Source organism: Schistocerca cancellata, chromosome 8 (assembly GCF_023864275.1).
Source record: "Schistocerca cancellata isolate TAMUIC-IGC-003103 chromosome 8, iqSchCanc2.1, whole genome shotgun sequence".
Lineage (NCBI taxonomy): Eukaryota > Metazoa > Arthropoda > Insecta > Orthoptera > Acrididae > Schistocerca > Schistocerca cancellata.
In genome coordinates, this window is record NC_064633.1 from 483223917 (window position 1) to 483238624 (window position 14708).

General features: G+C 38.1%; 1 protein-coding gene across 1 annotated transcript in view; it reads right to left on the bottom strand.

Annotated features, from left to right (window-relative positions):
* LOC126094484 (DDB1- and CUL4-associated factor 12 homolog) overlaps positions 1 to 14708 on the bottom strand; it is a 79419-nt gene that overhangs the window by 6702 nt on the left and 58009 nt on the right. The window contains exon 6 of the mRNA XM_049908879.1: positions 2336 to 2487. Within this exon, the coding sequence (XP_049764836.1) occupies positions 2336 to 2487 (152 nt within the window). The remainder of the gene's footprint in view (positions 1 to 2335; positions 2488 to 14708) is intronic.

Here is a 14708-nt window from a genome sequence, read left to right on the forward strand (position 1 = left end):
CGCAAAACCTGTCAGCACCAAAACAACATAAACGAAGCTTCATAAACAGGGAATTGCATGGTGAGCTGGAATTCTGAAACTTCTCAATGATGCCAATGTCAATAAAAGGAAAATGTGGTGCAGAAGCTACAAAAACTCAACAATGGAGCAATGGAAGAAACTAATTTGATCAGATGAGTCTTGTTGCATACTGTTTCCAACTTCTAACTGAGTTTACGTCCCAAGAGTGAACAAGGCAGGGATTCAGTGATGATTTGGGGAGCCACATCGTCATATTCCAAGGGCCCCATGTGTAAACTGAAATGTAACATTATTGCCAAGGGTTGTGTGACCATTATGGCTAATCAGGTCCACCCCATGGTACAATGTTTGTTCCCCAATGGCGATACTGTGCTCCAAGATGACAAGACCCATGTTCACACAGCTCAAATCATCCAGGACTGGTTTTGTGAGCTTGAGGATGAATTGTCACACCCGCTTGGCCACCACAGTCATCGAACCTTGATACTATTGAGGCCTTGTTGTCTACTTTGGAGAGAGGAGTGTGTGATAGCTATCTATCTCCATCATCGTTATCTGAACTTGCAACTATTTTTTGGGAGGAGTGGTAGAAGATTCCATAGAAAACCATACAGGACTTGTATCTATCTTATTCTTTTACATTGTCAATGGCAAGATCCATGATCTGTTGATTTAAAACTGTGTGGATAAAAGTTATCTGTCAAGATCACAAATTTTCTTTATTGATTAGCAGTTTCAGATCATTACTGAGCCGTCTTCAGATCAATCTGAAATGCTGTTCAGTGTGTGACACTCATTACACATCATCATATTTTTTAGAGCTAAGTTGACCTAGTTAAATTACAATTTTTTATTTAACTAGGGCAACTTAGCTATACAAAATATGACAATGTGTAACAAGTGTCACACACTGAGCAACATTTTAGATTGATCTGAAGATGACTCAGCAATGAGCCGAAACCAGTAATCAATAAAGAAAATTTGCAATATTGATCTGACTGGAGGATTTTCCCAGGTAATTAAATGTGATTTGCAAAGAACCCATGCAGATATAGATGAATGCTAACAGTCTTCTTACTTCATATTAGACATAGGCATGGCAATGTCTTTTCAGTGTTTCCATTTCCTCTTCCTCCCATTTCGTTGTGTATGAAAACTATAAACACAAATAACGAAAGCAAAGGAGGTGTATGTAATTGACATTCTTCAAGTAATGATAAATAAGATCCAAACAGTAAAATCAATACAGGAAATCAGTAAACAAACAAACTTACCAAAACATACCGGCCGTGAGGAAAGGAAGATAAACAATCAATAAATTACAATAAATGAAGGTCTGAAAAGGTGAAAAGGCAGGCTGGACAAATTATGACCAACTCTTCCTTCTATGCTTTTCATCAAAGCACTGTGCATGGACACATTGCATAGCTCTTGGCATCTCATAACCCAATTACCAATACCCATTACCGCTGACAAATGTGTGCGCACAAACATAAAATTGTTGAGTCACAACAAAGTGCAGAGGTTTATTCCTTTTTGTGGCACATGAAAGGACTACTCTCTCCTCTATTGCTCAACAAATACTGTGGGGGTTAGGGGTATAAGTGCAAATACTGTGATCATTGGTACCTTAATATTCACCCAGTTCAGTGTGTCAGTTGTTTTTTTTCCCTTCTTTGTGTCATCCCATAAACATATCACATAATTTACTACCTGATGTTTTCTGCATGGTCTTAGCTGTACCACTAAGTGGACTGCTCCTATCAGTGTAGAGTAAATGTTTTGCTAACACTCTACAACACCTTATCTGCTGCCCAAGGGAAAACAAGCACTGACGGCTTGCTCTTGCCACATGTACTTGGAGGCACTACTCCAACCTAAAAACATGCTGCTCCTAACAGCTATAATTATTAGTCTTTAAATGAAATAAATGCTGATGTAATGTTGTTCAGTACACTGCCTTTAGTGACCAATAAAAAAATTTGTAGTTATACCCCTAACACCATGCATAGTGAATCAAATATGTCACTTCATTTATTTTAACAAAAATAATCAGTTTTTGAAAATATAATGTAACTGTATAGGTAAAAAATCTACTCGCCAAGCAGCAGCAGGAAAACACACATCTGATGCTTTCGGAGTCAGTGGCTCCTTCTCCAGGCAGAAGGTTGAAAGTGAAGGAAGAGGGGTGAAGTCAAGGGATGAAGTCGAGAGTTAGGAAAAGCCACTCAGAACCCTCGGTCAGGACTTACCGGAGAGGATGAGGTATTTTGCAAACCTACATTTTCTGTATAAAATAAATTGAGCAACTTACCACCCAACCTTTCGACGCTTTCAGCACGACTGTTCTGCTTGAATTAATGTTGGATTCCAAATATTTTCCTGCTCTTAAATCATAAAACATCAGTATACCAACACCGGTTCCTATTGTGAGAATGTTGTCTTGAAAACTTGCAGATCGAATACCTGTAAAACATTATTCTTTCTTCAATAATTACAAGGGAAGAAGAAGAAGAAGAAGAAGGAGGAGGAGGAGGAGGAGGAGGATTATTTTGACAAACAAAGACTGAAATAATGACACTAAAAAGTCAAGGGCTTAAAACATGTAAATATTCTTAAGTTGCCCTATCTTCTACAATTTTCATGGTCTGTATTTGTTAATACTCATTCTTACAATCAAGGTTTATCAAAAACTATAATTTTTTCTTCCTAGAAAGGCAAACATACATAAATGTGACAAAATGGAAAGATTCTGAAAGACTTTTTACTAGTGCAATCTTTGCCTTGTTTTCCTGAGCAAAATAAATCTGTATAACACACAATTTTATAATGCTTCTTCATATGGATACTTCAATAAAAAAAGTAAATAAAAACACAACAGTACATTACATATTTGTACATTAAAATTGTGTGTGGTAGAATATAAGATAGGAGGATAATTTCAGCATATTGCTTCATACTGAAATGATCTGTATTTAGAAGATTTTGCTGAGAAAGAGAATTGCAGCCCATTTAGGAATGGGTTGACAGGCAGTACTTTATCTGACTTTTTAATCTCAATTTCCACATTTAAAAAAAAACTTGTCAAATTTGTGATGAAATTAAAACTGATAACCATATTACATATGAGGGATGAAGGGAAGTACTGAAAAATGCTCATGAGCTACATATGCTGAGGGCAGAGACAAAAGAGAAAATGTCAGCAAAGCTAAAGAATCCCCTGAGTATCCTTCTACTTGAATCTAATAACAGAAGATGGAGTTAATAAAGATGATGAGAGAGACATTGCTGAATATGAATATGAGTAAACCACAAGCTCTTGTGATGGTAATGAAGGAAAGCTGTAGTTTGTAAATTTTTGACTATGCTGCCCATATATTTTTCTTCAAAAACTGCTGTCCATACAAGGTATTTTATCCCAAAATTTATAATGTGCACATGGTCCACTTCATAAAAACCCCAACTGCTCTACAACATTGGGGGTCATGTTCATCCCCACCCTCCAAGCAATTGCTGGAAAGCAAATTCCACTGTAATTGTAACATCCTAATTTTAATGTTATTCTAACAAATATAACAAAATCAAACAAAGGAAAGTCTAAGTTGGAATATTAACAACATTATGAAAAGCATAGTTCCTACTCATTGTAAGGATGACATGTTGAGTTGGGGACAGGCACAACAAAAAAGTGTTACACACTTAGCTTTTGGTCAAAGCATTCTTCAGAAAAGAAAAGAGAACACATACACATCCACACAAGCAGATACACCTGATGCACACACAACTGCTATCTCAATCCGCTCTGGCCATACTGCAAGACTCACAAAGTGGCTGGAGATAGTGGTCATTTGAGCAGTGCCTGTTGCATGAATGGGTGCATTTTCCTCTCCTTTCTGAAGAAGGATTCGGCTGGAAGAAAAATGTGCAACTGTCTTTTCATTGTGCCAGTCTGCAACTCAATGTGTAATCTTTATGGTTGATAGCAATCTGTCCTTTACACGATATTTAAAATACAATAAATTGATGTTTTCACTTATGCTATTTGTATTATTTGAAAAATTTAAAGGAAAGTAAATAAGTGTGGTTTTCTCTGAAGTCAGAATATGGACATAGCCCTTTATTCTTCATATACTCAGGAATACTTGGTGAAACATGGCAAAGTGGAATAACTCCATTTGCTATACTTCTACTCCATAGATAACTATTTTTTTATCTTCTTCAGTATACTGGCAGTAAATATGTCACATTTACTTCAAATATCAAAATTCTCACCTACTTGATATTCTGTCACAATTTATTATTCTTTTGGTTCTTTGAGCTCACTCATTTGAAAGCCCTAATTTTCCTTTTTCAAGTAAAAGTTTTACTTTCTCTGAAAAGCTGTTAACTTCAAGTTATTTGTACTTAAAGTACCTTTAAGCATGATCAGTTTCAAGAACTAATATTACAATTTTGTTGCCCTACTTTTTCTCGCCAAGGAAGTGCCTTTGGTTACAGGAAAATTTGCTAATTAAGAAATTAGGCTAAATAGGAAAATTCAAAATTCATAAAATTTACATGAAGTTTGGTAAATCCTCATGGAGTTACACATGGTATAACAACATAAAGTATCTAACTTTGCTAATTTTACAGTTATCTTGTGCAGTCCACACCTAGTAATTATTCCAGTAACATGCCATGCCAGAGTTCGTATCTACCAACCAGTTAACATCGTTAACATCTTATGGTCACAAAAAGTCAAAATGTACAATTCTTCAGTTGTTCTATTTCTTCAACCAACAACACAATCTTTTTGACCCAAAAGCAAACACTTGTAATCCAGGAGTTAAACTAAATGTCAAAAACCAGTATATTTTATGACCAAAAGTGACTAGACCAGCTTTTACCACAAAAAGTAATGTTGTATATAGTTCTTCCTAGCATTTACTTACTTCTGAGACAGCAAATGCAAAAAATTGTGGAATACTCCTTTTAACTCTTTCGTTGATGCATTTTTTGCAGTGCCTGAGTAACAGTAATTTTTTGATATCTTATTAGAATTGTGATCAAGCCACAAACTATGGTAGTATGTACAGGGTGTGCCAGAAATACCTGACAGTTTTGAAAACAAAACAATTCAGGGAATTTTTTTTATTTTGTATAAAGACGCATTCTCTATTTTTTTTTAATGGAGATTTAGTGTGTATTGCTATTTCTTGAAAATAATATTTGGTAAGTGTGCAAATGCTGAATAACATTCACGTGGTCAGTCTGGAAGAGGTAATATAACTCACTGCAACATGCTGTTTGGAGACACCCGAATGCACTCACAAATATGATCTTTCAGCTCGTTGATATGGGCTGGGCATTACTCAGAAAATTTTTGTTTAAAGCAGCATCACAAAAAATAATCAGTTGCTGTCAGGTTGGGCAAACTAAGCAGACCAGTTGATGTCCTGAAAGGGAGAAATGACTCTGCCCAGAAACATTTCATTCAGGACTCCCAAGGAAAAAAATGCAGTATGGGCTGTTGCTCCATATTGTTTGAAATGTAAGTGTTGATGTGGATTGACTTCATGACACAGAAATGTTTGCAACATGGCTGTGTAGCACTCAGAATTTACTGTTACAATATAGCTCGCTCATTTTAAAAAAAATATAGACCAATAATACACTCGTAGGAAATGGTGAACCACACTGCTGCTTTTGCACTATGCACAGGATGCTGTAGCTATTCACATGGGGCGTGCACAGATCAAAACTGACAGTTGTGTTTGTTTACATGCCCAGAGTGGAAACAAGTGTCGTCTGACATCAGTAATCTGTTCACAATGTCCTCTTCAAATTGCACAAGCTCTAAGAACTCACTGCAAAACTGAAGTCTCATCACCTTGCCCCTTTCAGTAAGCTTATAGACAGTTTGGATCTTGTACGCACAATAGTGAAGATCTCCATGCAGCACACAGTGAACGCTGGCATCCGTCCACCCAAGAATGACACTTTGCTACTGAACTGACCATTGAGAAGTGAACAAGACTGCATCCCATATATGATGCGTGTTTTTTGGTGCATGAACCAAATAAAGATGTCCTGTAGGTTTACTGTTCTTTACAGTTAAATCTCGACACCATTTCAATGCTCATAGCAACAAAGTATCACGACTAAGGGCATCACATCGATAAAACCTGTGTCAAAAGCTGCATCGTGCAACTGTGATAGACTCTGTCTTTATAAACTTCTCACTGCTGGAATGCAATGTTCCACTGACTAGCACTCCAGCTCAACTAAACTCCAGAAAACAGTGCCCATCATGGCGCACAGTATTCCAACACCACATGATTAGTGTCCTGAGTGTGAAAGTACATCTCCTACAACCGTTTTGAGAGTTGTTCAAATGTGGTGATAATCGTTATTTCCCACTTCTCTTTTGTGAGCTGTTATGTGTTGCTATTACACATGGGGGGGGGGGGGGGGGAGTATTCTGTGTTTTCATTTTACTGTTCACAAAACAATAACAATCCTAGAAACTTCTTTTATAAAATAATAAACAAATGGGGTGATACAAGTCACAATAACATACCCTGTAAAACTGAAGCAATGTGTTCCGACTTCACAAGTGACAACAGTAGCAATCTCATGAGAAACAGAAACTGATTGTTGTAAAAGTTATTTTATGTACATGTCAGTTCACATGACAATATCATCCTATCCCTACCTGTGCACCGTCGAAACAGCAACCTGTGGCATCAAATTTTGTTATTCATAAAATGGGCCCTTTATTGTTATTCAAGATCAAATCACAAAGGTTATTATGGAAGCACACAAAATATTTCATTCATGTTTCATTGTAAACTAATGACATTCATTTTCTGAAACTTTTAAGTATGTGATCTTGTAGTACAGGCTTTCCTTGTTGCTTTTCGCATCCTTAGCGATTTTTATTATATGGATATTAAGCCAGGCCTCCAGCACAAAACATGCATTATTTCATGGTCTAATGTCCATAAGACAGAAATATGACCAATTTCCTTGATCATTACTGGAATATGTTATGCAAGTGTGAACACTCCCAGTGAGTTAATTGTTTCTCAAACTTATGGAGTACTTAAGTTGGATTTTTCAGGGCATAATGAAGTTACACAAATTGTGACAGACGAGTTGAAAACACACAATTTTGTGTACACTAGCTCTGAAACCATTTTCCACACAATTTATTAAAAATAAAATTGTTATTCTTTCTTCCTCTAAGCCGCCTCCCCTCACCTGCGCGCGCGCGCACACACACACACACACACACACACACACACACACACACACACACACGTCATACTTCCACACATATTTTTCAGCTCTTAATAATGAAAGTCACAACAGAGCATTAAAATGTGCATTATGAAATGAACCATATACTTACAAACAAAACGAAGAACATTCAAGGCCATGCTAACATATGAAGTGTGATAAAAAAGTAACAGATATTTTTGTTTTTCTTACAGAATCTTTATTTATTCACCAAAATCAACTTTGTCCCCTTCAAAGTAATACCCCAAAGATATAATACACTTGTGCCAGCACTTTTTGCAATCTTGGAAGCACTTCTGCAACTCACTTGTTATGGTGTTCAGCTCCTTCAGCTGATTCCATTCTGATCTCATCAATGGTGGCAAAATGACATCCTTTTATGGTTCTCTTCAGCCTCGGGAACAGAAAGAAGTTGCAATGGTTTTATTTTTAGCCAAAAAAATCAGGAACAAGCATTGAGGTGTGAGCATTATCATGATGAAATTTCCACGAGTGGTTCTGCCACAGTTCTTGTCATTTTCTTCGGGTTGCTTCATGCAAACGGCACAAAACTTCCAGGTAGTATTCCTTATTGACTGTACGATCATATAGCTGGAACTCATGATGCACTATCCCAATGTAATCAAAGAAAGCAGTGAGAAGCACTTTCACATGATCAAAATTGTCAATATTTTTTAGGTCTTTGTCTTCAGGCAGTTTCCATTGGGTGATTGGGTCTTGGTTTTGACATCATACCCGTATACCCATGTATGTCACCGGATACAGCATTAAAGTTCTGGCTCATTGTCTACTTCATTCAGCAATTCCTGAGTGATGTCAATTCTGGTTGTAATTCAACAAGTTTGGAACAAACTTTGCTGCTACAAGTATCATGCACACAACAACAGGAAGAATTGCTTGGCATGAGGCAAAGGATATGCCGACATTGTCAGCAACATTCGGCGATTTTTCAGCAGTATTTTCTTTACATCTTTCACACTGTCGTCAATAACTGATGTGCTAGGGTGTCCAGGGCTGTCATCGTCTTCAACATATTATTGACCCTGTTTACAATGTTTATACTACTCAAACTCTTGTCTTATTTACAGTACATTTGTCAAAAGCCACAGTCAACATTTTGAATGTGGTGCTGCATTCTATTTTATTTTTCAAGCAAAATTTAATGAAAATTCTTTGATCCACCTTCTCTGAAAGTAAAAATTTACCAAGCACTTGAAAACAAACATAACCTTTTCAACTGTCAACAATAAAATAAATATTCAAAATGGCTGAAAATGCAAACATGTATCAGAAACATTGAAATATTTGAAAATCAGGCATGTAAAGTTCGCAAAATAAAAAAAATTCCTGTTGCTTTTTGATCACAACTCATAAATAAAAATGCCAATTCTTTTATTTAATTCTGATTGGTTCATTTAATGTTGGAAATGGCTAAATAGGATAATATAAAAACTCCATGTTTCTAATGTATTACAAGACACAGCATTTGGGGAACGGGAGAAAGGAAATCAAAGATCATAAAGTAATTGTGCTGAGGAGGAAACAGGAAATAAACAAAAGCAGGGGGAGGAGGGGAAGAAATGAAGTTGTGGAAATTTGCAGGTAAAAGGAAACAGAAAAGTGCAAGGGACACAGAAATGTAGAGCCAGCCTAAAAAAAAAAAAAGACAAACAATGCAGCTACCTTTTTTCTGTGCATTTCAACATGTCTACTATTTGATGAGCGGCCTCCTTTACTCCCAAATTATTTACATTCTACCTGAACTTTCCTAACAAAAGATCACATTAGACCAGCAACAGTCAACTGTATGTTTGCTAAGATGTCTCAGAGTTGTCACAATGACTACCAGATTGCTTAGATGGATGATGCAATTTGGAAAACATCGGTAGTTCACCTTGTAAAGATGCACATAACATTACAATCTGTCAGAATCTGTACCAGAACATAAATTACTTGTAGAATTTCACAACTGTAGGGGAGTAAAAGTTTCCATAACAGACTGTGTAGCATAATTATTCAACGACAAATGACAATATAGAAGAGCTTAATAAGAGTCAATTTATCTCCATCAATGTATGCAGACAGTGGAAGTTCTATCACAGTTGTCTGCTATATTATTCCAATAATCAACAGGTGTCATGCAACACGAATACAGAAGAGGGAATGGAATGCAGAATTGATTAATAATTGCTTGAATAATTTACCTTTGGCGGTGTCTATAACTCATTCAGTTTACATATAACTTATATATAAGAAAAGAGAAGACAAAAAACATGATTCAATACAAACATGACTCTAAAAAGTCCCCCTTCTTTGTTCCAATTTCTCAATTTCAATACTTTATCCTCATGTGAGACATTGCATGTGTCACAACCACATTTTCTTACAATACTCCCTGCAGACTATTTATTGGAGTTTGGAAGAGTAAGTTCTTTGTTAAGTTTAGTTTATTACTATTTTCCCATCCTTAATTTTCTTTCATAATGAGCCTAAATCAGTGTGGTGTCTCCATATGAAATCCTAAAGATATGACAATACAGTGTAGCACTACACTTGTAAAAGAACTTGCGGTTCTCAACATAACAGTAAATAACTTTCTTAGAATCTTGTACCAAAAATGGTTTCTTTTCCAAAATATACCAATTTATTTAATGCAATAATATGTTTTTTTGAAAGGTAATTTTCTGCAGTAGCTGATAAATATCTATTCTTCTTTTCTTCTGTCTTAAGCATACTGAAATTTAAGAGAGTGGGGCAACACCCTCTTAAACTACTGTCCCCTTTTCATAGGAAATAATGATAATAATTGTTTTTTAATGCACATTCACTAGTGAGACCTGTTTTCACTCAAGAATGGATGTTCTACCCTCTGTAGCGCAGCTGACTTTTTCACAAAAGACTAAACCTGTCATCTTACAGCAAAACCTCCTTTTTAGGACAGACCAGAATTTTCACTGCACAAAACGTCATTCTAATGAACCTACCAAGACACCATAATAAAAAAAAAAAAAAAAAACCAAAGAACGGCCTGTCACTCAAAGTAGGATAACTATATGCAAATCGTTAACTGGCAACAGCTAGGAGACAATGAAGCCTAACGAACAACTGCTGAAAGAGTCTGAAGAACAGTCCCTCAACTGTTAGTGGAAACTGTAAAAATCTTCCTACACCAGTCAGAGAAGAATTAAGTCATCTGCTTCACTGGGCAGGGGAAAGTGATTTTGTAAGATACGGGAAAATTTGGACAAGGAGCGATTTGAATTATGTTCCCACCCTGATACTATAATGGCAGCTATGTATGTTGTATATCTCGCAGCAGCCTGTTGCCAGAGTTCTGTCTTCCATAGTACATCATATTCCACAGAATTGGTGAGATGATTTACATAAACAGTAATTGGCACTTTTTGGAGAACCATTTTCTGACTATCACCAGCCCTAAGCAACAAACAAAATGGGGTCATCAACCATTGTCGATAGAACACCTGTACATCTGCCCGCCATCTAACTGTGTGGAATTGCCACCACAGTAGGATGGCAACCATGTTACATCACCTTTTGTGCCTTTTTAACAAGCATATTTCAGCTTTGTTTACATCACATTCCACACTTCAGTACCTACAAAAAGTGCATAGGAAATGACGACTCATGTGGTGAGCTATAAGACAAGGTGGGGATTTAATTGATTGTAGTTAATAAATTTCTGTGAGTTCTAATTTTTAGTTATGAATCTATGCACCTCATTAACAGGTAATATTGCATCCCAGAAAAGAATTCTTTCCCAGTATTTCACGAAATGTTAATCACTCTAAACAGAAATATTTCGAGTTCAGCCTGCTGAATTATGAATTAAATGTTTCTAATCCAACATAAAGTAAATATTGGGATTTACATGACGAAGAGAAGCCTTTAAGAACCATTTCACTTTATCACTCCCTCTTTGACCACAAAAAGAAATAGCAAATATTATCTGGCCACATCAGCCTTGGTATGTAGTTATTACTTTGTTATTACATGCCAAGGAGGACTCTTCCTGCACATTTCATTACAGTCCCCACTGTTCCTTGTATATCCCCAATTTCTCTCAGTCATTTTAAACTTGCACACGTACTACAAACAAGACCCACTCAAGTAGAAATTAGTGCAGATTCTTTTTAGCTGCATTTACACATCACTCTGTTTCCACTGAATTCTTATGATGACTTTCTGTACGAATTTATGAGAGCAAGCTGAAAATTCTTCATCTGGCACAAAAATATCAATGAAGCTTTTATTGGATGTCAATGAAGTTCCTTTGGTACACACTGCACAACATCGTAAATCAAATGAATGTTTATAAGAAACTTGTGCCTTCATTTTCTACAGTTAAGAAATTGGTAGTTGAATGCAAATACACTATACTTCTCATAAATGCTATAGTAGAATTGTAAGTACAGATGTAAACACAGAACAGAAGAAAGATTCCAGCAGACTTTACATGAAGAAACAACTAACAGAAAGCTTTGCACAAAATGGGTGCAGCATGTTTTGAATAATTATCAAATGTTAATGTAGAAATGGATTTTTCAGCAATGTTCGGACTGCTTCAGAAAGAACCCACAGACTGTATACTAAAATGTTTTGCAGTACTTTGACATGAGGTATGGGTGCACTGCTTCACATCAGAAATGAAACAACAACCATAGTGTTGAAAGATAGTGGTTCTACAACAAATAGGCAAATTCTACTGCATCTAACAGAAACATTATACAGCTAGTGTTATTTGAGTTGCAAAAGTAATTCTTCTAATTGATTACCTGGAAAATGTTAAATCAATAACGGGGCAAATACTACATAAGTCTTCTGGACTGACTGTTTGAGAAATGAGAAACCAAGAATTCAGAAGAATAAAATTAATCTTTATTCAGGACAACAAGGTCAACAATGGATTTGAAATACCAATTGTTGGAAAATCCACCGTGTTCACCAGATCTGATGAAGACAAAACGACAATTTTGTAAAACAAGTGCATTTTTTATCCAAGAAACATATTATTTACACCTGAATGAGGAATTTTCATTTTAGCTTTACACATACCAAGTAACCATATCCTTTTCAAACAATGGAAAATCCAGGATGGACTGTAACAATACTAGAGAAGGGAAGTTGCTATTCACCACATAACGGAGATGATGAGTCGTGACAGACACAACAAAAAGATTCACACAATTATAGCTTTCGGCCATTAGGGCCTTTGTCAGCAGTACACACACACACACACACACACACACACACACACACACACACACACAGGCGCGCGCGCGCGCAGACGCAACTTACACACACGTCTGCAGTCTCAGAGAACTGAAACCATACTGCAAGCAGCAGCATCAGTGCATGATGGGAGTGGCAACTGGGTGGGGGTAAGGAGTAGGCTGGGACGGGGAGGAGGAGGGATAGTATGGTGGGAGTGGTGGACAGTGAAGTGTTGCAGTTTAGACGGAGGGCAGGAGAAAAGGTGTGGAGGGGGAGGGGTAAGTAGCGGAAAGGAAAGAAATAAAAGGAAATTAAAAGACTGGGTGTGGCGGTCAAATGACGGCTGTGCAGTACTGGAATGGGAACAGGGAGGGGGCTGGATGGGTGAGGACAGTGACTAACGAAGGTTGAGGGCAGGAGGGTTACGGGAACATAGGATGTATTGCACGGAAGGTTCCCACCTGCGCAACTCAGAAAAGCTGGTGTTGGTGGGAAGGATGCATATGGCACAGATTCATTGATGACATCTTTGCTACCTGGACTGAAGGTGAGGACACCTTATTCACATTCCTACAGAACCTCAACAACTTTTCCCCCATTTGCTTCACCTGGTCCTATTCAACCCAACAAGCCACCTTCCTAGATGTTGACCTCCACCTCAGAGATGGCTACATCAGCAACTCTGTCCATATCAAACCTACTAATCATCAGCAATACCTCCCACTTTGACAGCTGCCACCCTTTCCATACCGAGTAGTCCCTTCCGTACAGTCTAGCCACCCGTGGTTGTCGCATCTGCAGTGACGAGCAGTCCCTCTCAAAATATACCGAGGGTCTCACTGAAGCCTTCACTGACCGTAATTATCCTCCCATCCTTGTACAAAAACAAATCTCCCGTGCCTTATCTTTCCAGTCTCCCACCACCTCCCAAAGTCCCACAGTCCGGCCACAGAGGAGCATTCCTCTCGTAACTCAGTACCATCTGGGACTGGAGCAACTAAATTACATTCTTCGCCAGGGTTTCAATTACCTTTCGTCGTGCCCTGAAATGAGAAATGTCCTACCCACTATCCTTTCCACCCCTCCTACCGTGGTATTCTGCCGAACCTACACAATATATTCGTCCATCCTTACACAACCCCTGTTCCCAATCCCTTACCTCATGGCTCATACCCCTGTAATAGACCTAGATGCAAGACCTGTCCCATACATCCTCCCACCACCACCTACTCCAGTCCAGTAACTAACATCATCTATCCCATCAAATGCAGGGCTACCTGTGAAATCAGTCATGTGATTTACAAGCTAAGCTGCAACCACTGTGCTGCATTCTATGTAGGCGTGACAACCAACAACTTGTCTGTCCGTATAAACTGCCACCGACAAACTGTGGCCAAAAAACAAGTAGACCACCCTGTTACTAAACATGCTGTCAAACATGATATCCCTTATCTCAATGACTGCTTCACAGCCTGTGCCATATGGATCCTTCCCACCAACACCAGCTTTTCTGAATTGCGCAGGTGGGAACTTTCCCTCCAATACATCCTACGCTCCCATAATCCTCCTGGCCTCAACCTTCGTTAGTCACTGTCCTCACCCATCCAGCCCCCTCCCTGTTCTCATTCCAGCACTACACAGCCGTCATTTCACTGCTACATCCAGTCTTTTAATTTCTCTTCTTTTTATTTATCTCCTTTCCGCTACTTACCCCCTCCCCCCTCCACACCTTCTCTCCTGCCCTCCGTCTAAACTGAAACACTTCACTGTCCGCCACTCCCACCATACTATCCCCTCCCCCTATCCTTCCCAGCCTCCTCCTTACCCCCACCCAGTCGAGACAGCCATCATGCACTGGTGCTGCTGCTCACAGTGTGGTCTCAGTTCTCTGAGACTGTAGACGTGTGTGCAAGTTTTTTTTTTTTTTTTTGTGTGTGTGTGTGTGTGTGTGTGTGTGTGTGTGTGTGTGTGTGTGTGTGTATGGCTGACAAAGGCCTTAATGACCAAAAGCTATAATTGTGTGAATCTTTTTGTTGTGCCTATCGCGACTCAGAATCTCCGCTATATGGTGAGTAGCAACTTAGCAACTTTCCTTCTCTGGTATTGTTACAGCATATCCTTTTGTATCACTGCCATGAGCACTCAGAGGAATATGATTAATTTCAATGATTCAA